The sequence below is a fragment of the Vulpes vulpes genome, chromosome 14 (assembly GCF_048418805.1).
Source record: "Vulpes vulpes isolate BD-2025 chromosome 14, VulVul3, whole genome shotgun sequence".
NCBI classification, from domain to species: Eukaryota; Metazoa; Chordata; class Mammalia; order Carnivora; family Canidae; genus Vulpes; species Vulpes vulpes.
The window spans coordinates 104430720-104453543 of record NC_132793.1 but is presented as its reverse complement, the minus strand read 5'-3'; the positions used below and the strand labels follow the sequence as shown (position 1 = coordinate 104453543).

Below are 22824 nucleotides of genomic sequence, written 5' to 3'. Positions count from 1 at the left end.
TCAGCTGGTAATAGGGAGGTGGGAGCTAAAGAGAGACATAATTTCTGAATAAGCCCTTAAAACCTTATTCGATCTGCCAACACACAAGCACATATTTACACAATCCATTTAATTGGCATGAAATAGAAGGAGGTCTGAGAAAAGGTGACCGAACATTGTCTCAGATTCTGAAAAATTACTGTACGTTGAGGATAAACTATATGCATCATATCATCTACACATTTTACTTTATGAATCCCATAAATGAGGCTCATTTCCACAGCAGTGGTCAGAGAGATGACCCCCGTGCTTTGTCTGCCTTTCAAATCGTTGCAGGAAAAGTGCACGTGACTTCCAGGGCAGCAGCAGTCTTATAGCAAATATTAAGAATTATAAGGCAACAGGCTGGGGGGTACCTGGCTGGCTCAGTCAGTGAGCATCTGTCCTAGGCTTGGGTCATGATCTCAGGGTCCTGGGATCGAGTCCTGCATTGGGCTCCCTACTCAGTGGGGAGTCTGTTTCTCCCTCTCCCTCTGCTGCTCCTCCTGCTTGTGCTTGCTCTCTCTCTCTCTGTGTGTGTCAAATAAATAAATAAATAAATAAATCTTAAAAAAAAAGAATTATAAGACCGCTTATAACTTTCCCTTAGCCATTTCCTGCTGTGAGGATATTCACATAAATGAAGGGAAAAGATCTTTTAGTGAACAAACATGGTTTGGGAAGCATTGTTTGTAATTTAGAAATACAGAAATGACCTCAGCGTGTAAGAATTGGCATACGGTCAACCGTGACATGTGCTGCAGAATATGATTCAGTCACTAAAGCCCGTGTGGGGGGAAGTCCACTCCTGGAAACGTGTGTGTGAAGAAACACCACGCAAGAACAGCTGAGCACAGTCGGCAAGACCCAAAGGGAAACAGTAGGGTGAACGCTTGAAGAACATATTGAATCAGAACCTTTCCTGATCGGGACCAATGAAACCATTCTATCAGGTCTCAGGGCACCACCACTCTGGCTCAAAGCCCTTGCAGTTGGTTCTCTAGGACAAGAGGACTAAGTTAGGGATGCCTGAGGGGCTCAGTTGGTTGATCACCTGCCTTTGGCTCAGGTCATGATCTCAATCTCAAGGTCCTGGGACTGAGTCTCACATCAGGCTCCCTGGTCAACGGAGAGTCTGCTTCTCCTTTTGCCCTTCCCCCTGCTTGTATGCTCTCTCTCTCTCTCTCTCCCTCCCTCTCTCTCTCTCTCTCTCTCTCAAATAAATAAATAAAATCTTAAAAAAAAAAGAAGAAGAAGAAGAAGACTAAGTTCTTCCAGGGAGACATTTTTAGCTAGCCTACCTAGGACACAACATGGGAAGGCTGCTCTTGCTTCCCTCTGGGAGGGCACATGCAGATCACACGGCAGGTACCTCATTCTTTTCCCAGAGCGTCAGCTCCTTCTTCGACTGCTCCAGCTTCTGGGACCGGTCTACTACGAAGTAGATGAGATAGATGCTCCCAGCGAGCGAGAGAATTACCAGGATGTTGGCAACAACCCTCAGGCAGATGGTCACCGCCCTGTGGGGAGAAGTGGCATGAGGACGCATCCTCCGGGCTGTGCTCAGGGTGCCCAGATGTACAGACACCAGACAGCCACAGGACCCCTCTCCTGTCAAGTGTTCCTCTGTCCTGAAGAGTCAGTGCTCTTCCCTACCCACCCCGCCCTGAGTCCAAATTCCTCATTTCCTAAGGGATTCACAGTGACTTATAAATCCACCCAACTCCCATCAGTGGGACTGGAAACAAGCATCATGAATGTGACGCTGTACAGAGATTTAAGAGGTAGGTGATTAGCTGTCTCTCCTAGAACATAAGCTCTCAAATGATTTGCTCTTCTGTTGTATTCTCAGCTCCTAGAATACCTAGACCTAGATGAACAAACAAATAAAGAACAACTGAATGCCAGGAGTGGAACAAGGGTTTGCTCCTACCTTCCTAACGCTGGGGAAAACTCACTGACTCCAACTGGCCTACTTTATGGCATCTGCTTCTGCCTTTGGTCTTAGCCTGGAATTCCTTGCAAGCAGAGCCTCAGGCACAGACCCATTTGCACAGAGTTTACTTGGGACATGATGCCGTAAGGTCTGGGGGGGAAGACAGGAGGAGAGGCAGCCAGGACAAGGGATTGTGGTGGACTTGGCACAGCTGGGGGCTGCTGCAGGGCCTGCAGAGGGGCAGATGAGCTGCACCTCAGAACGGCCCGCCCACAGAGAAGTAGGAAGCTTTTGTCATCACTCCTGTACCTACTGGTCAAGGGTGGCTCCCCAAGCATGAACCCCCAGCATTGCCCCCAGCCTCTTGGATTCCCATGCCTGTGCCTTGACAGGGGTCTGGTGGGTGCCCTGGGGTGACAAGCAGCAGGTACCAACGAGGGGCACCAGGGGCCTATGCATCTGGCTGTGACACCTGCACATGGGCCGTTACACCTGGACACTGGCCGTGGCACTTGCACAGCCCTGCATGGTCTTGCCTGGCAGTGGGCACTAGAAGAAGAGTGTGGCCAGGAGGATCTGAAGTGTACGCAGAGTGTACCATCCTGTCTGTAAAGCACAGTTCCGCCTCCTGGGTGACCTGGGGCTGGTCATGACCCCTTTTTCTACATGAGTCTTGACCTTTCATCTGTTCAAGGAGGAATCTCACTCCCAAATGAAATGATAGACATCACCTCATCTTTCTGTGGAGAACTTCAGATAAAGAATCTGAACCCTGGAGATGGAAAATCTGAGCGAGAGTGAGGCCCATAAATGCTTTTTGGCATCCACTCTCTCTTGTCCCCAGACCATGCTGACATCATTGGTAGGGCCAGGCAAGTCATGCATTATGGTCCCGCTGTCCCCACCAGCACCTGTTGATCCTCGTGCTGTTTGCACCAGAAAATGCACATTATGGGCGCGGGGTGAAGTCTCCAATCAAATGCTCATTTTCCCATTTCTCTACTCTCTTCCTTCCCTGTCCTGTGATAATACCCTGGATATCCCTGAATGCCTGGTACACATCCATTTACCTCAAGTTTTAGCAGAATGAGGAGGATTCAGGATTTGTCTGATTCAGGAAGAGAGGTGAGAGTCAAGTTATTCGTGCTGTTGATACATTTGCTTATAATAATGCAGGATGGAAGTACCCATCTTTGAGCTGGAATGCTGCAGTTTTTAAATTTGAGGTAACACTGGAGTCACCTGCACATTTTGCTTTGCAAGGCCTGCTAACAATGTGGATTCTTGGCCCCCCCTCCAGAGGTTCTAATTCAGTGAGTCAGGGTGGGTGCTGAAGCGGGTTGCATGTTTTGCGCCCTGGGGTGACTTGACTGGGTGGGTTCTCTCTGCCCTCGGAGAAGCACCAATGGAGCTCCATCCTCATTTCACGGGGAAGAAGTGGAGGCCTGGAAAGGCCAGGGACCTTCCCGGGTTGTGGAAGCTAAGTTAATGACAAAGGGAGGGCTGGAGTCCCCTTGCTTGTCTCCCTGTGGACAGTCTTTCCTGCCACCGTGTCCTGCATCCTCCCCTCCCCACATCCCCTGCATCCCCCCATCAGGCTTTCTGCATTGTGGGAACTAGTCAAAAGGTGAAAGAACCAGTGAGGATAGCAGGGAGTGGACATGGCTGTCCCATGAGGACAGGTCATTGTCCCTTCTAGGGAACAGTGATTCCATGCCATTGGTTCTCACGCTGAAGGGCCTCACCTCCCCAAGGCAGCCCTCAAACCCTGGGGAAGTTCAGACCTGAGACATCCCCTTGGAAGTCTTGTCAACAAGAACTGGATACTACTCCCATCTTATGACCTTGGGGGTCTCTTGCTAAATAAAATAATCTTTGCTTAATTTAGCAAACTAGAAATCAACGCTAAAAATACCTTTTATCGTCTAAGTGAAAGAAGTTGGTCAACTTCAGAACTCTTACCCTGTCGCCCGATCTTACTTAGGAGGGAGGAACCACTCCTAAATATGGCCATCAAACCATTACAGGCTTGCCATGTATCACATTACTTAGAAGGATAGATTTTTAAGGAGAAAGATTTGCCTGACGATGTGTGGAAATATGATATAGATAGTCTGGAAAGTTTTGTGCCAAGTTAAAATAGCTTATCAATAAATGAAGACTGGGGAGGGTCCATACGTACAGGTTTTTGCTTTTCTTCTTTTCCTGTTCTTCCAGGATGGCCTCCTTTTAAGAAAAGACACATCCAAATTAAAAGCTCAGCCTCACCATTAATCATAAATCTTTAGAAATATTTCATGCTAAGAAATTATTTAGTCAGTATTTTTTAGCTACTCTGTGAGATTTTATTGACATCGATGCTTTGTACAATAATAAGTAGATGAAAAAGAAATCGGGGTTTGGGCAGAGGAGGTGGATGATGACATCGTTTACATAAGTTAAATTATCTAATTTTCTCAAAGGGGCAGCATTTAGCTGTTTGCACCAGTCAATAGACCCAAGTCCCCAAGTGAGTTTGATGACATCGTCCTGAGTTACTACTAAAGCTTACATCCCTAACACATACGTGTGTATTGGCTCGCAAGTGCCCTGCACAAAGGTCGTGATCCACCATACAAATGATCAAAAACACACCAATTGACATTTTAGGGGGATGAAATGGAAAAATTAAGATAAAGACATTTTCATCGTCCCTTCCTGTGTGTGCTCCATGGGATCGTGGGGTGCGGTGCATGCCCCGCCGTCCTGTGGACAGCCCCTTTCCTGGAGCACTGGGAGGAGGCCTGGAGGCTCCGCGGTGAAGGTGTGACTCCCCACCCCGGGCCCCCGCGCCCCCCACTCACCCTGATGCTGTTCACGATGGCAGCGGTTTTGCTCTCCGCGGCCTCCGGGTTGCCGATGAGGTAATCCCAGGCACAGAAGACCCGCCAGCAGAAGGTGTAGTTCTCATTGGAGGCACTGGCCAGGCTGGTCCGGGAGTTCTTAGCCATCCTGCAGGAGAGGGGCAAGGGCCGCGGGCATAAGAGGCAGGGGCTGGCTGGGCCCCGTCCGCCCCAGGGCCGCTGCTGGTCCACGAAGGGCCCCAGACAGGTCAGGCCAGCGTGGAACCTGCTGGCTTCGGCCCCGCTCTTGTGGCAACGGCACTGTCTGGGTGTGGGGTAAGCCCATCTGACAAGCGGCCTTGCCCCGCGGTGGCCAGGAGGTCACCGCAGGTGTGTGCACCTGGGGGGCCAGCCCCTCCCATCTCTGTGCAGTGTGACTGTGACATCCGACTCTCCTTAGAGCTGAACCAGCCTTCCTGGAGGCCCTGCCTTTGAGGGGGGAGCCTTTCGGGTCCCTTCAGCCCTCAATAAACCTTAGATTTTTCTGAATATCATGAAACAGTCACCATCCCTCCCCAGCGGAGAGTCCTGCATCCTTCAGACTGTTTCTCCAGCTACTCTCTCCCTCCATAGTTCTTGGTCCTGAGTTTGCCTCCATCTCTCCCATAAGCTGTGACATCTCGAAAAGGGCCTGTCTTCCAGGCGGGGTCTGGAAGCACACAGAAGTTAGGTGGGGAAGTTTCTTGTGAACCGAAGGCCCCCAGGTCACAATGCACCTTCTCAGGCTTTTGTTGTTTGGTGGTGATGATGATGCTCATGGTCTTTTTTCACCCCCCTCAGCACTTGTATCTGCCCTGGGCTAAGATGCCCCACAGGGCAGGTGACAGGACACACCGGGGCACACAAGGCACACAGAAGTAGCAGGTGAACCAAGCAGAGAGGGGCCAGGTTCTCTGTGGCCTCAGGGCCCACACATCCATCCCCCCAATTAGCTAGCTCCCATGTAGAAGCACAGAACATGAAAGCTGCCAGGGAGCCTGGCTGTCCACCAAGCCCACCTGCACATTTTACAAATGGGGCCCAGAGAGGGGCCAGGAGGGGCCACAGGTCTCATGGTGGGGATGGTGAAGGACTCCTGACCCCCAACACTTTGTTTTCCTTCCCCTGTGCCTCTGCTCGGTGATGAACTGGAGGTGCAAACTGCATCATGACGCAGATGAGCCTGGCCCCTGCAGGACTTGTAGCGAGGTCACTGGCAAAATGCAGCCAGAGGAGGATGTTTTGCTTTCTGTAACCTCTGGCCACGTACACCATGTTGTCCCTATCTCTGTGAGAGCAATGACTAAATTGTCTGAAATTCCCTTAGCTGCTAAACCTATGTGATTCTCGTTTCTCCAGACCCAACACGGAGCAGTAAATGTTGAATAAGTGTTGGTTAAAATGTGGCTATCTCTTCTAGCCTTGGTCTCCTCATCTGCAAATTGGGCACAGTTATGCCTGAACTCTACAAGTTATGGAGCAGATTGAGATCATCCACATCATTCTTGGCATGCAGAGAAATTGAGCAGCCATACTTTTTCAAGAGGATGATGAAGCTGTAAGCAAACACGGCCATCCCCACCAGGAAATACGCCAAGGGCAGCCGGTAGCCAGCTCTCCCAATCCTTCGCTCCCTGCCATAATAGCCGTAGAAGAGCACTGAGTACTGCAGGTAACCCTGTGAAGAGAGAACTCAGTGTCATTTTCCAACCTAGGTTCCAGAACTGCCACCCAGTCAGCCCTCCCTCAAGATAGGAGTGCGGCCAAGACTCAGCCTCACCCCCAGGGACCAGACTGTGTCCAGGTCTTGAGCCGAAGCCATGTGCTCCTTGGGGATGGTCTTGCTGGCTGTGCTTCCAAAGGGCTGGCCTGCAATGAGCTGGTAGAGAAAACAGGATGTCCTGTGATCCTCTGGGGGTGGGGAGGGGACCAGAAGAAGAGGGGTGTGGCCAATCCCCAGATCCCTCCCTATGGCCTGTGAAGGTGCTGCAGTTAGAAGATCTCTAGGGGCTGCGTTTCTGCTTGATTCTCACTGGTGGAAAAGTAATCCTGGGTGGGCTGATGTTCTTTTTTCGATCATCCTGCCTGGGTACTCTCTTGCTGGGCTTCTACAAGTGGATTTTTGAGGTCACTGGGTTTCTGCATGGGAAACAGTCCCATTTACTTTGTGAGGATGAAGTTTAGTTGAGAAGCAGGTTTTATTTTATCACAGCACTGGTGAACTGGCTCATGGGCCAAATCCAGCCTGTTACCTCTTTTTGTATGACTCAAGAGCTAAGAATTGTTTTTTGTTTGTTTGTTTGTTTGTTTTGTTTTGTTTTTAAGAATCGTTTCTGCACTTTTAAATGGCTGGGGAAAAATCAAAAGAAGAATAATATATTGTAACACTTAAGAATGATATAAAAGTCAAACTTTAGTATTCGTAAATAAAATTTGATTGGAACATAGCCACCGTCATTAGTTTGTGTACCGTCTGTGGCTTCTTTCACACTGCATGGGGGGTGAGAGGGCTGTGACAGAGATTGTGGGTCCCCAAAGCCTCAACTATTTACTACCCGGCCCTGCAAAGAAAAGGTTCACTTCATCCTCTTGATTATCCTTCCCATGAGGATAACGCGGGCAGTTGTTTATGAGACTCTCACATCTCTTGTTTCTAAGGCATGGCACTTCTGATTTTCCCTAAACTAGTTCTTACCTCTGGAATGACAATAAAAGCACCTGTCATAATCGTGAGCACAATATTAATTCCAAATAACCATCTCAAGAATATGAAGTAGGAAGCAACCCCAGATCCAAAGTGACCTAAAAAAAAGGCCAGAAAATAAGAATGGTACAACATAGTATAAACAGGATGAACACTATAAATCCCTTACCGTGCAAAGTTCTCTGTACAGCAACACTGCAATGTTTTGTGTATCAGGACAAAGACGAAGAAGGCCATGATTATATCAGTTGGGGTGTCCCCCCAAAATAGTCATTTGTGTGGGTCAAGATGTTCATTAGTATTTCCAGTTATAAGCACAGAAAAAAACCACTAACTTAATAATTTCCCTTATGACACATTCATCTAAAATACTTGTCAAATTTGCAACATTTCACATATGTTCAGAAGAACTAGCATCTTCTAAGAATTTCATAGATGTATATTTTTATTTTGTATAGTTTTGAGAATTCCAAGGATTTGTATTAATTTCAGGGTATATAGCAATTTGCTAGGTGTTAACATTAGGGGAAACTGAGTGAATTACAGGAACTTTACAACTTTTCTATATATCTAAACTTTTCTATATATCTATATTATCCTAAAACAAAAAGTATATTCAAAGCTGAGCTTCTATTAAGAAACTAAGGGAGCATAGAAATTAGATGAGGAAGTGAGTGATTTGTACCATACTTAAAAAAAAAATCTCTTGAGTTTTTATTTCTTTTATTTTTTATTTTTTATTTATTTTTTATTTTTTTATTTTTTGAGTTTTTATTTCAAATTTAGTTTGTGTTTGGCATAGTAAATAGGAAAACACAAAGCCATCACCAAGAAAACAAAAACATTACCTATTTTGAGATCATTAAATTAAACTACTAGAATGACTTAGTTTCTAGTAAACTTTCAGTGTGTCCCCCATTATTATTCTATGTGTATAGTTTTTTTGTACAAAATTGGCATTTCTCTACAACATGAATCTTGAATTATTCATATATTATAAGCATTTTTTCATGTAAAAACTATTCTCCTATAAAAGAAATATTATTGTTTCATCAACTGAATTTTCCATCATCTGTTTAATCTATCTCCACCATTTAACACTTAAATTTTTGACTTTTTACCAGTTAGGTGATTCCTTAAGGTAAGTAAGCCTGCAATAAATAATTTCCCTCCAAGGGCAGGTTTTCTGGAAGCAGAGCCTGAGGAAGGGGTCCAGCTATTATGACATACTGAGGAAGCACTCTCTGCAGAAAGGGAGCGTGGGCATCAAGCTGAAGGGGGGCAAGGGAAGAACTAAGCAAGGAGGTGGTTTCCCTGGAGCCCAGCTTTACTCCATCCCATCCCAGGGGGACCCTGGAAGACAAATTGCACAACACAGTTGACCCACTTTGCACAAGGAGCAGGACTTGACTCCTCCTTCCTCAGGGCCTGCCTCCCTCTGGGCCCTCCCTTGGGGCATGGGGCAAGTGACCTGTGCCCAGTGGCTGGAACAGCACAGGCTTAGGGCAATGCTCCAGGGAAGGGGCAGTTGTGAGTCACAGCATCAACACCCAGGGCAGCCGAGAAAAAAGCTGGACCAGCCAAGCAATCCGGGTGGGGTACCAACTTGGTAATCGTGCATCAATTTTGTTGTGGCTCTTGTTTCTCTGGTTGTTAGGGAATGGAAGAGTTTTATCAAAGAGCACAAACATTATGAAGGCTTTGGTTACAAATTTTAACTTTCCCTTAGAAACGCCTTTCCAATTTACATTCCCACCCACTGTGTAGGAAAACTCTAAATTCCATTTAAATGCTGAAAATTGTTTTTTCTCCATTTGTCTTCTTTTATTTATTTTTATTTTTTTTTTATTATTTATGATAGTCATACAGAGAGAGAGAGAGAGAGGCAGAGACATAGGCAGAGGGAGAAGCAGGCTCCACGCACCAGGAGCCTGACGTGGGATTCGATCCCGGGTCTCCAGGATCGTGCCCTGGGCCAAAGGCAGGCGCCAAACTGCTGCGCCACCCAGGGATCCCCTCCATTTGTCTGCTTTTAGCTTTGTTTTATGTAAGTATAATTTCTTTTATAGGTAATTAAATACAGCGTTGTTTTCCTTGATGATTTCCTTCTTTACTTTCACAGACAGGTTTGCATTCACTGAGATCACATGCTCTGTACTTTAATTCTTTCATGGCTTCCTATCTCCTATTTAATGGCTCATGGAACCTTAAAGCGAAGGATCTAAGCATCCTCTTTAAAACAGTTGAATCAACAGTTCTAGTATCATCTATGGTGCTATGCTACAGTTTCAACTGCTGTAGTGTTTATAAATGTATTTTAATGTTTTGGTTATGCAAGCTCAATTGCATTTTTCTTAAAGAAAAATTCTTTTTGATGAATCTTTTGGTTGTGTTTCTTTCATACAAGTTTTATGATCATTTTGTCGAGTACAAAAAAAGAAACAACAAACCACATTACATTGAGATTTCTACCAAAATTACATTAAACTTGTAAGCTGATTTAAGAAAATGCACATCTTCAAATATTAAATCATCCTATGTCTCTTCAGAAGACCTTTTAAACTTCCTGTGGCCTGATTTTACAGTTTTCTTCACTACAGATTCACTGTTAAGTTTATTCTTGGCGTTGTGTGCTGCGTGTTATGTGTGTACAATGAGTCTGCACGTTTGTGAACCTGTTGTGAATGTGACTTATTTATTTTTTAGAATATACTTTCTGAATGGTTATAATCAGCTCTAAGAAAATGCAAGTTTCCGAGGTTTTGTTTGGCAACTGCTCCCATGACTCTCTTATTCTTCTGCGGTTTTTAAACCTGATCCTTTGGGGTCAGTGCTGGGTCTGACTCCCGAATGAACTGCCAGAGTGGCAGAGCCGCAGCGACAGGGGGACCACTGTCATCCAGGGGAGTGGTGGGACAGATGTCTTCTATCCGCACCATCCCAAGTCCAGCCCCAGCCTGCACCACGCACACAGTGTGACTACCAGGGGACCCACAGCTCCTCCCTCCTCAGGCCTGGAGGTGGGCTGGCCACTTGTACCTTGTCCCTGCCCCACTCCTCCGAGTGCCCATACTTACTCTCGATTTTCTTGATCCTCATCTCCCAGGGAATGAAGATGACCATGAAGTTACAGGCCAGACGAGCAAACTTCCGCCAGAGCTGAAAAGGAGGGAGCAGAGTTTGAGAACTTTACAGTTGTCAAAATGGCAATGACTTTGTGATGCTACGGTCCTGAGGGGAGCACAGGCCCCCAGACACATTGTCTAATACCTATAGCTATGATTTTTCAAGACTTTAGGCACAACCAGGACCAAAGCAGCCCCCCTTGTGTTCTCTGTACCCCTGCTTGGGGGAGGGCACCTGCCTCAGGCTCTGAGCTGTGGTGTCTGTCCTGAGGAGGCCATGCCCTTGGGGTCACACCTACCTTACTCTCCCCATTCCTGCTTTGGGGAACCAAAAACACTTAATTACTTGAGGAATTATGTCCAAATGCACCCAGTTGACCCCAGCCTGGGAGTGGGGCCCAGGTGACCACAGCTCCCTGGACTGAGGACCAGGGGTCAATAAGACACCCTGAACCCAAGCCCTGCCCGTTGTGTGCCTCCCGTCCTGTCCGGTGTCCTCCTTGTGCTTGTCTCCCACCCTCTCTCCTGGCCAAAGCTGCCAGCGGTGAGATCTGGAAATTTGTCTTGTGTGTTTAAAATGCAATTGCCAAGAGTTCAAAAATCTTCTTTTTCTTTCTTTTTCCTCCAAGGAGACTAAAGCACGATGTGCCCTGACGCTGGCTCTGCTCTCCACAGTATTGGCAGGCTGTTCATTTTAACATACAAACAATCTCGGTTTGTGTTGGAAGCAAATGATATCATTGCAGAAAGAAGGCTTGCAAATGTAATTACAACATTCTGAACTCTGAGACAGCACATGGTCCTGATGCAGACACGCATGATAATGTCCTCCGGGATGTGTCTGCTGAGGCCAGAACGGCTGCTTGTAAATGAAAATCTGTTTGAATTTTATCAGACGTTGCAATTGTTCGTCTTCTGTTCATGATTCCAGACCCAGCTCGAACCTAACCACGCCCATGATGAGTTCACGCAGCTTCTCTGAAGAGAGGAATAGATCCTTCTCTCTGTAAAGCTCCCAGCGATGGATATTCTTGTAATGTTGATTATATCCTACTTGGTGTTGCCATTAGATTTCTCCCGTGGCGTATGTCCTTTAGCATGGAGAACACCAAAGCTTGTGCTCTTTCATCCCCTACAGCCTGCAGGGTGCAGGGTGCAGGGCCACGGTGCTCAAACACCCTTGGGAGCGGGTTTGGTGTTGGAAACCAGCTGAGTCTCTGGCCAGCTGTGAAGTCCTTAAGTGTAGGAGGCACTGGGAGGAGGGCCCCAGCCCTGAGTTCTAGCACCAGCTCAGTCGTGAGCCTACTACACACTCTTTGGAAAGGGATTTTCTTTCTTTGAGATTCCATTTCCTTGTCTGTATGAGAAGCAGGATTCCATCAGTAGTATTCAGGGTTACTCGTTCGATTTAAATTTTGGTTGAATTTCAATGCACAGAACACTGTAAAGCAGAACGACTTTTGTAGATAAGAGATGAAAAACCTCTTTTCCTGCCTCTGGTGCTCATGTGAGGAGTCAGGGGCCCCTGACTCAGCTTTAAGGGCATTGAAACCCCAGCACTCATTCTGCTAACACGAGTCTACACTAGCTTCCTAAGGGAGCTTCCTCGAGGTAAATGGGATTGAAAGATGTGATTTGTTGATAACCCAGATTCAGTAAAGCGGTGAAATAAACACCACACTTCTCTGATAATTTGCACCAAATCTTCATGGAAAGCCCTGAAACTCTGAAATGATTTGAAATTTTAAGAGCAAAGCAAAAAAAAAAAAAAAAAAAACAAAAAAAAAAACAGCAAAACCAAAAACCAAACTTGGAAGAATTAGATCTTAATTATGGGCCTGAGTTATTTGGTACCCAAAATAAGAATAAGCTCATTCTTTCCTCTTTGGAATGGCCTGTAATTTCACCTGGAATAAAGGTGTTCTAACAGCACGTATTCTAGTTTATGACAGATGCATTCATTCTGAGCATGTACTGAGCACCCATGTGTCTTTCTAGTATTGTGGGTGCAAATGGACAAGACGTATAAGATGTTAGCTGGCGCAGAGCTTGCGTTTAGGTAGAGAGAAGGCAGCAACAGATACATCAATGCCACAGGGGGACGTGGTCCATTAGGGCTGGATGAGAAAGCTTTTTTAAACAAGAGGATCAGGAAAGATTGATCTGGGAAGGTCATACATGAGGTGAAACTTGAATGAAAAGGAACTGATATTTCAAAAAATAATAAATCATTAGAGGAGCTATCTAGGAGGCCAAGGCAGCCCGTTACATCTGTGAGTTAGCATGTGCTGGGCATTTTACAGCAGAGTATGGAAGAAGGGAAAGTGGGGTGAGATCTAATTGGTGGGTCATGGGAAGGAGAGAGATTTAATTCTAAGTATAATAATAGCCTATCTATGTATCTATCTGTGTATCTATGTGTCTCGGTATCTATCAATCAATCAATCAATCATCTATCATTATCTTAGTAAGGGTTGGCATCAGTAGTTTACTGTTTCAAGGATTGCCCTGGATCCTGTGGGGAACACAGTAGATTACTGGGGGATGTTTGTAGAAGCAGGAGGACCTGCCAGGAGGCCAATCAGTCTATATACCATCATAGGCAGGTGACAACCATGCCACAAAGGCTCTCCAGAAGGGTGACCTCCTTTGCTAGTATCATGAGAGACACAAAGGACATAGAATATTAGAACCAGAAGGAATCTTGAGAATCAAATGTGAAAACCAAAGCCAGAGTAGGGAAACAATGGCAGAGGGACCTGGGTGTCCTAATTCCCTCTGGAGCGACGTCTTGGGTCCTGGTTGTCTCACACTCACACCTCGCTTCCTTCAGAAATACAGACATGTGCTGGTGCTGAAGGAAGACTGTCTATAAGGAGCTGGAATCGAGTGGAGACCCACGTGAATGGAGGATGCTGGCTGGAAACAGGGGAGGGCTCCCCAGGATGCCTTGTGTTCTGAAGCAGTGATTCCCCGGACAGGACCAAGTGGCAGTACTGTGAATGGGGACCGGGATCTTGGTGCTGGGAGTCACGAAGAATGGGTAGCTGTGTTACATAAAATTTACTATTTGGAAAACAGTTACCATCTTGGGCTTACAAACCCGGGACTACACACAGAGGGGCTGCAGGCAGTACGCCGGCTGGCTAGATACCTTCTATTTTCTCTATGCAGCAGCTAGAGCAGCTGCTGGTCCCCAGTGGTTCAAATAAAAATTTCTGGCATCAAAATATTATTAATATTAAAAAAACAGAGGAATGCAGTTCTGAATATGGGAAGGGGAAGAACCAAAGTGTGAAGAAGACGTGGTGGGAGAAGAATTTTCTTTGGCATTTTACTGCATGCTCAGAAGGCAGAAAAAACCCAGTCTGGGCTATTTCATTACCTGAGGGCCTGAAACAAAGCACAGCCCATGGGTCAAACTGGACTGGTTTGAACCACTTTCTGTAGGGCCAGCGCTCCTACAAATGTTGCGCCTGCATGGTGCCGGCTGAAAACCTCAGGGCAAGCTCTAGGTGAGGCTGAAAATTCAGATCCCCTTTCTCATTCTAAATACCCTGCTTTTAATAATTCAGTCCATTATCAAATTACACTTTTAATCCATTTTGATCTTACCGTTACTAAAAGGTGCAGTACTTCTCACTCTTATATGTCACAGGTTGTCTGAACCCAAGGGAAGGGCCTCCTAGTATTTGCAAGTTTTTTCCCATAGCATTTCAGACTTTCTATTTAGGGAAGATAAGGAAGGAGCCCAGCAGCACATATGCTTATGATTAAAAAGATAATTTTGTTTTCTGTATGGATTCCATAAAGTCTATCACAGTGTGACAGGCATAAGAAGTCCTGGGTAATCTCGGTTGTGGGAATAGATTAGAGTCTTCAGGCAGTCTGTGGAGAGTAAGAGGACAGCCAAGGTAGACCCTAGGGACTCTTTGAGATTTTATGATTATGTAAAATTTATGGCCAGCCTTATTTATTTATTTATTTTAAAAATATTTTATTTATTTATTCATGAGAGACACACAGAGAGAGAGGCAGAGACACAGGCAGGGGGAGAAGCAGGCTCCATGCAGGGAGCCCGTTGCGGGACTCGATCCCAGGACCCCGGGATCACGACCTGAGCTGAAGGCAGATGCTCAACCACTGAGCAACCCAGGTGCCTCAGAAACACATATATTCAAATAGAAAAGCTTAAGTAATGTTATATTAAGCTAAGTATATATAGGACTAACTATATATATGTGTTGTTACCCAGGTATATATAAACATATCATTAAATATATATTTGTTTATGTGAATAGAGGCCAGCTTTAAACTTCATTAAGAATACTTTTTTTGTTTCAGAGAATCTAAAAGGAGTGCATCTGTCAGCTTTTGTCTGTTAAAGTACAACAAACTTTAAAAACTTAAAAAATTACAATATCCAATATTGGCAAGAATATTATGAAAACAGTAAGCATCATGTATGGCAAGATAAACTATCAAGGGTTTTGGGAAATAATTTATTAATATTTATCAAGAACCAAAAAAATGGATTATATTTTTTTCTACAGTGATTATAGTTCTGGCATTTATCCTGGAAGAGGAATTTTTTTTTTTTTAAACTTTTTTATTTGTTTTTTTTTTTTTTAATTTTATTTATTTATGATAGTCATACAGAGAGAAAGAGAGGGGCAGAGACACAGGCAGAGGGAGAAGCAGGCTCCATGCGCCGGGAGCCCGACGTGGGATTCGATCCCGGGTCTCCAGGATCGCGCCCTGGGTCAAAGGCAGGCGCCAAACCGCTGCGCCACCCAGGGATCCCCTGGAAGAGGAATTTTAAAAGGTAGGAAGAGGGGGCGTGTGGGTGCTTAGTCAGTGAAACGTCTGCCCTCAGCTCAGGTCATAATCTCAGGGTCCTGGGTTCAAGCCCCATGTCTGGCTCCCTGCTCAGTGGGGAGCCAAATTCTCCCTCTCCCACTCCTCCTTCTTGTGCACGCTCTCTCTCTCTCAAATAAATAAATAAAGTCTTAAAAATAAATTTTAAAAAGATAGGAAAAGGAATATGTGCAAAGATACTCTTTGCAGAGTTATTAATAATAATGAAAAATTATAGGCAATTTAAATATTCACCAGGAGACTAACAACTAATTAAGTTAGCTTACAGTCATCTGTCAGGGAAAACACTATGTGTAAAAAATGCATAGCAACATGGAAAAATCCTTCTGTTACGTGTGAGGTTAAGTGAAAAAAGAAGCAAGACAAAAATGTTTGTATACTATCATTGCTCTCAGTGAAAAATTATATATTCAGTGACTGGAATGTGAGATTTTTAAAAAGATACTATATGGGGGTTGATTTTTTTGTCTTCTAAACATTTATGAAAATTATTGTGATGTCTCTCTAAATAGATAATTTCAATATATACTAAAGTTTAGCTTTAAGGAACTGAATGGGAAAAATAATAAGCAAAAACCTTAGCACTGAATTATAAAAGGAGCATTGGAATGTATCTGTAACTTTCTCATCACAAGACATACAGTGAATAAAAGCTACACGTATGGGTGGGAGTAAGGCAAGAAAGATGCTAGATCATTTTTTCAAGGGAAGATATCCTTTTTCAGATGAGTTGGGCTCCTCCAGAGTCATGTCGAGTTGGTAAGTGACAGAATCCAGGACTAAAATTCAGGTTCTGGGACTTTTGTACCTGCCAGCTCAGGGCTCTAATAATTGATGTACAATGACAGATGCCATGGAGTGCAATTTCTCGGCCCCAAGACCAGCAGAAGGGGTGGGAGCACCTGTGCCCACATGCTCTCACCTCTGCACCTGCTGCTTGGTAGCCGCGGGTCCGGGTCAGCCTCCCTTCAAACTTCAGCACGATCTCCTTCGCTCGCCTAAGAGAAGAAAAACACCATTGTCAGCACGATTTTGTCACACCCATTACCTTGGCAAAACATGTGGAAGTGCAACAGGAGCTGGTGGTCAAAATGTGAGGGACAAGATGCTGTGGCATGGTGGGGCTATGCAAATCTGCAAATCGTTCATCTCCTGACCTCAGGCAACCAGAAATCTCTTTTAAAAAATACTTTCTGAAAAAAAATTTTTAATGGATAAATTCTTAGAGAATGATAAATCAATGACAAAATGAGTTGCAATGAATTTCTTAAAGTCCTTCCCTGGTTGTTGTCTGGGAATCAATCCTGAGGGCGGGGGGGGTGGGGATTCCTGGCAGCGGGCACGAGGGGGTCTCACCCCTCCCCTTGACCTCAGCGACCCTCATCTCTGCAAGTGAAAGTCAGACACAGCCTCAGAGAACCTGCCTCTAGAAAAGGATGGTGTCTGGTTTACGTGGTGTCTCCACAGCCACAGAGAACCTGATGCAGCCCAAACGAACTGCTGACTTTGGTGAGCTGACCTGATGTCTCCACCTAAACGATTAATCCTTGGAATGCATTGAACTCACTGGGGTAGATGGTTACATCCACAGTCCTGTGAATAGCAGGATTAGACAATTACTGTTAGCACCAGGGGGAAAAAAGGACAGCAGTCAAGGACCCTCAGAGGTGAATGTCACCTTCAAGGTGACCTCATCTGACACTGCACTGATGAGACCCTTGTTATCCATGGCCAGCCCCCCACCCCTTGATTCTGACCAGTGCTGAAGGGCTTGGTTCTTCAGAATCCTGTAATCTCGAGTGTGCCCTGGGAGCTGCTAGGGAGGTTTTGTGCAGACACCCCAGCAGCCTTTTAGCAACACCCGCCGGTTCTGAGTCTTTCCCTGAGATGCAGGAACTAGCTGACTCCCTTTTCCGACAAGTGAAACGTGAGCTAATGGGAGCGCTTGCTGGGTTTTGCAGCTCTGTGCCCTTGTGGCCATCACCCCAGCTTCCCGGCCCCGCAGATGGCCTGGCTTCATTCCGGTCAGAACCACAAATGCAGGCAGGGGTGAGGCTTGATGCCTTACCCTGCACGGCATCTAAAAGACAAGAGGCTTATACAAGTGAAATCATTTATTTCATTTAATTATTCATAATTTTCTTTCTGCAAACATTTTCTGCACACTCACTTGGGTTAAGTGTAGTGGGATACAGAGATGCGTAAGACAGAGTCGTGCTGGAAGAGTCCTTAGCTAACAGGGCGAAGGAGCCCAGAGGTGCAGTAACTGGGAGAGTGGCTGTGGCAAGAGTATGAGAGAGGGCGAGCCAGGACCTGAGGTACCAGGGAGGACCACCTAACGTAGGCCTCCTCATAGGGCACTGACCACTTGCTTCCCTGCCAGGGAAATGAGCCTGCGCCCTGTGCTCCCAGACAGGTGCCTACTGCTCCAGACTCAGCTGGGGCTCCTGGCTTCCCACACGGTTAGGCTTCAGTGGTCTCTGCTCTCCAGACGCCCCAGCAGGTCCAATTAGTGATGCATTGCTCCAGTAGCTTCTCAAGGTGACGAGGGAGGAGACGTGGGGAACAGGGGATGATGAATGGAGGTACTTAGAGGACAAACCGCCTCTGAGAGCCTGACTGCCAGCCCTGGGCAGCACCGGTGTGACCCTGTCAGTGTCTGGGCTGAGCCCCTGGCCAGGTGTCAGCACAGATGGCCTGGTTTTGCCCTTTTGACAGAAAAGCTGTATTTGCTGTGCTCTGCCTGTAGGTTACAAAGGCTTAGCTTCTTACTAATAATTAGTGATCACTAATTACTAGTTAGTAAATACTAATTACTCCTATTAATCATTTATCATCAATCAGCAACAACATTTCCGCATGATTTTTTAAAAATCTAGCACATCACTTTTTTTTTTTTTAAGCATAGATTGCTCCAACTATTCCTTTGGCAGAGTTCTTCTCTGTTTCAATAGAATTTTGAAGTCAGGGTCAGAGGGCCTGGGTTTAAAGCACCGGTCCGGCCCTCAGAGGCTGTGTGTCCTGGGGTAAGCCACTTTACATCTCTGGGCATCAGTCTTCTGTCTTAAGTTGCTATCCTCACTCAAAGAAACAGACATGGTAGGAGCTGATAGCAGACACGGAGGATTAACCAGAAACTGCTGAGCCTGGAAGGGACAGGTGTCCTTAGCCATCTGCCAAGCCACCTGAGGACCAGCTGTGTCTTGGGCCAGACTGGAAGAGTATGCCTTCATGGAAAGCCAATGAAGCCATGATTTGACAGGAGAGAAGTGGAAGCCTAATGGTAGACATGAGGAGGGAGGGCTGTGTGCTTGGTGCCTGGAAAGGGGCATGACCGAGGTTCTAATCCTGTCTACACAGGGTACCTGATGATCAGGGCTGCTGCTGCCTGTTTCTCCAGGAAGGTCCACTTGACAGGTCAGAGTGGCTCATTAAGACCGTTCAATTAAGTCCCTGTCCTGTGACCCCCAGCATCAGCATCATCAATCAGGACTCACTGTCAAGGGTGACAACCGCATACCAGAGACTGTGTGAGGCGCTCACACGGCTCATCCCATTTAACCCTAGAACTATCGCGGATCTCAAACTTCAATATGCAAAAGAATCCACCTGAATGTGTGTGTAAAATACTGGGCCCCACTCCCATACATTCTGATTTGGCAGGTCTGAGGGCAACCAGGGATTCTGAATCTCTAGCAAACACCCTGCTTGCTTCATGGGGCATATTTTTGGAAGCAGCGTTGCAAGAGGCAGGTGCTATTCTTTTTTTTTTTTTTTTTAAGATTTTATTTGTTTATTCATGAGAGACACACAGAGAGGGGCAGAGACACAGGTAGAGGGAGAAGCCCAGTCTCTGTGGGGAGCCCGATGTGGGACTCTATCCCAGGACCCCAGGATCATGACCTGAGCCAAAGGCAGATGCTCAACCATTGAGCCACCCAGGCAGGAAGTTGCTATTTTTAATCATCATCTCTACTTGAAAGAGAAAGAAAGTGGTGGAAATTAAGAGAGCTGCCCAACATCACGTAGCTGATGATTGGGAGATAGTATTCAAATTCGGGCAACCTCTCTTCGACTCTTTAGCTGTTCACTATTATCCAAATGGATTCTCCAGTGACCCTAAGTGTCATAATCTGGTTTCCCATAGAATCTTGTCGTACCCCCCGCCCTGCCGCCCCCCCACCCCGCCCTAGAGGGAATAGCGAGCGGCAAGCAGGGGGAATTACCATCTGTTTTCATTCCAGTTTATAGACTTGTCTGCAGTGAGTTTGGTTATTTGGTTATCTCTAGACACAATGCTAAAATCTAGTGTTTGAAAGGGAGGTAGAAAACCACCAACACCTCACCAAAGCACACCCCCAACCCAGACACACATACACTCTCACACTCACAGAGAAATTGCCACCTTGGGGTGCTTGTGACTTCTCCGAGTCAGATCAAGAGTGCCTGCCCACCACTCTCTCATGGGTCTTTGTGCTCATTTTCTTGGGCAGGACAGGGTGGTTTCATGGAAAGCATATTTGCAATAATCAGTAACGATTGTGGAAAGCCCTTACCTCAGTGCTCCCAGCTTCTGCCCCATGGTCCACGGTCTGCAGCGAATGTTTGCCATGAGATCCTTCTGGAACTGTATATTCTGGAAGATTTGTTCAGGATCATTGCTGTCCCCTGGCTCATCAGCATTAAAGCTGTCATCCAAGTTGCTGAATGGATCAGGGCATCAAGGAGGAAATCTGATTAGTAGAATTGCTTCCAGCAAAGATCTTGCCCCGGGCACGTTCAGCATCTCGCTGCCCCAGGGTCATCTGTATGAAGTTGGTATGTGTAGAGGGAGAGGGACCCGGGGAGGCAGAGAGAGAATTTGGCCATCTTGGGAGCCACTGAAGTGCATTCATTGGAGTCTGTCGTTTCGGTGGGCCAGTGAAAGACAATGGTTTCTCTGGATGACAGCTTTTATCAGAAGACGTCATAGAAGGAGACGGGAGGGAGCTTACGGACAATTCCTGAATGGCAAAATCTTTGGTGGCCAAGGAATTTCTATCTCAGGCTGACTGAAATAATCAGTTCATCTTAGAGACAGGGTTCCCCCTATTTCTCTAGCTCTGGAGGCAAAATAAAGGAAAACCAAACGCTGTCATTCAGAGACCCCTCCCTGCGCGTCCACTTCCATTCTTTGAAACTGAGATAGTGCAGGCAGAAAGTTCTAGAAACTTCTAGAAACCAAGAATGTAGCCGAGCAGATTTATGTGGGCAATATTACAGGGGAAGGGTTATCGTGTAGGAGAACCATTTTCCCACATGGAGCAACATTTATTCCCAGTAACAATTAATATGTTAATCCTAACACAACTTTTCAGGAGGAGGTAAAAGTATTCTGCTACTTGATCAATGATACACTTAAAAGTAAGAGAAAATAATTCCTCTGCTTTGCTCTAGTTCAGAGATGGTTTTTACTTACTCATAGGAGAATTGTCTCCAATTTCTCCAAATTAATGGAGGCTTTAATATACCTTTATAAATATTTAACAGATTGGAACAGAACCCCCTCACTTCTTCCTAGCCTGAAGCTTTTTCCAACAGACACCTTATTTATTATGACAGATGTATTATCTGCTCTCTCTTGACATTGCCGATGGAGTCAACAGAGAGAAAACAGAACCTGTGCCTGTGGATTCAGGCAGGTTGGGGTACATTGGATCTGGCTCTCCCAGTCAATGAGCATGTAGAGCCATGTCCCCCTGTGCACATTGTCAAGGTGGCCAACCCAAAAGCCTGGATAAAGGGGTTGCTGAGTTCATTCTGAAGGAGAGGAGAGTGGGATGAGGACTTCGTCCTCAGGTCAGATACAGGCAAGGCTCAGGTGATTCGGGCTCCCTTCCTCAATACACCTGCCTCCTCTGCCCAGCGGGGGGACAGGACCAACTCACCTGAGCAGCAGGGACTCCTGGTAGAAATAGTGCTGGCTGGTGTTTCTCCGGATGCTTCTGTAGCGCTGGGATGCCTTTGAGGGTTTCATGGGGGCTGACTGCTGCCAGGGACCCCTAGGGGCCGGCTGAGTCCCCAGAAGCCAGCAGCAGGGGTCTGCTCCAACCGAGGCTTCTGAAGGGGAGCTGCTAGTCGCTCTGCTCTCTGGTTCTCAGGAGCAAGAGTGCGCGTCTGCAGCTGGTACTTGGCGAGGAGGCCAGTTGTGCATATGTAATGCTAAGGTGGCTGCGGCAGCAGAGATTGGCTGGAGTCTGGGCAGACAAAGGCGGGAGGCTTGGCCAGTTGAGCTGGGGATCACTAGGTGCTGCCCAAATAATCACATCTGTGACCCCTTGTACCCAGGTGGGGCTCTGCGCTTTGCAAAGCGCTTTGCATCTATTCCCATGACAGGTGTTGAGAAAATAGGGAGAAGGCAAGGCATAACTTTTTTCCCCCTCATTTTTACCTTTCAAGAAAGAAGCTTAGAGTAAGAATCTTGTCTGTGTTTGCATAGCAGAATCCAGGAGAGGTAGTCATAACATCTTCCGTGCTTTTAATTTTTTCTCAGCTTTCTTTTTCTATTTGGAGAAAAGTCAATTGTCCAGAAATGTTGCACCACCAATATTACATACTCCCAATCTGGATCTACTTTGCTGCCCCCTCTGCTTTATTTCTATCTACTTACTTCTCCCCCAACACTATTTACAAGTACATTTCAGAAATAATGACATGTCTCCCCTAAATATTCCAGCATATTAATAATGATCAAGTTAACATTTCCTTGTATTTTATGTTTTCTAAGTGTGGCCACATCACCCAGCAGGATAATCCTACAAGGAGTGGGGTGAAGAGATTTTAAGAGGCCCCCTGGAATTTCATAATAAGAAAGTGAGGCTTGTAGACAGTCAATACTTACACAGATATTCTGGAAACAAATCACCTGCTGCTGTAAGACAGGGTGCTCAGCGCAGGCCGGTCCCTGAGGCCACATCAGCAGCTGCCCCTCCTTCCTAGGCAGAACGGTACCCAGTGCCCTTGTCATTGGCATGTTCTCCTCTCTTAGTATAATTCACTAGAATTCTCCACCAAAGAATTTCCCCAAACCCAGGACTTGCAGTTTGTACTCACTGAAGGTGAAGAAGTGAATGGGTAGGCACCACACACCAGGGCGAAAGGAAATCCATCAGCAGCTCCAGGTGTGGGGCTGGGGCGAGCAGCTTCCTTCACTCATTTATTCATGTCTCCATTGGCTCGTTAGCAAATTGATTACATGGCTCTTACAGTCTGCCCCACACTGGCAGGGCAAAGGCCAGCCAGAGTCCTAGCCCAGGGTCCTGG

General features: G+C 46.2%; 1 protein-coding gene across 1 annotated transcript in view; it reads right to left on the bottom strand.

Moving 5' to 3' along the window:
- TMC3 (transmembrane channel like 3) overlaps positions 1-21676 on the bottom strand; it is a 40250-nt gene extending 18574 nt beyond the window's left edge. The window contains exons 1-10 of the mRNA XM_026003149.2: positions 21450-21676; positions 20079-20225; positions 16445-16520; positions 10597-10678; positions 7511-7617; positions 6596-6694; positions 6351-6493; positions 4798-4945; positions 4137-4180; positions 1391-1538 (exon numbers count right to left, since the gene is read on the bottom strand). Of these exons, the coding sequence (XP_025858934.2) occupies positions 1391-1538; positions 4137-4180; positions 4798-4945; positions 6351-6493; positions 6596-6694; positions 7511-7617; positions 10597-10678; positions 16445-16520; positions 20079-20225; positions 21450-21538 (1083 nt within the window). The 5' untranslated portion in view covers positions 21539-21676. The remainder of the gene's footprint in view (positions 1-1390; positions 1539-4136; positions 4181-4797; positions 4946-6350; positions 6494-6595; positions 6695-7510; positions 7618-10596; positions 10679-16444; positions 16521-20078; positions 20226-21449) is intronic.
- Positions 21677-22824: the final 1148 nt, after the last annotated feature.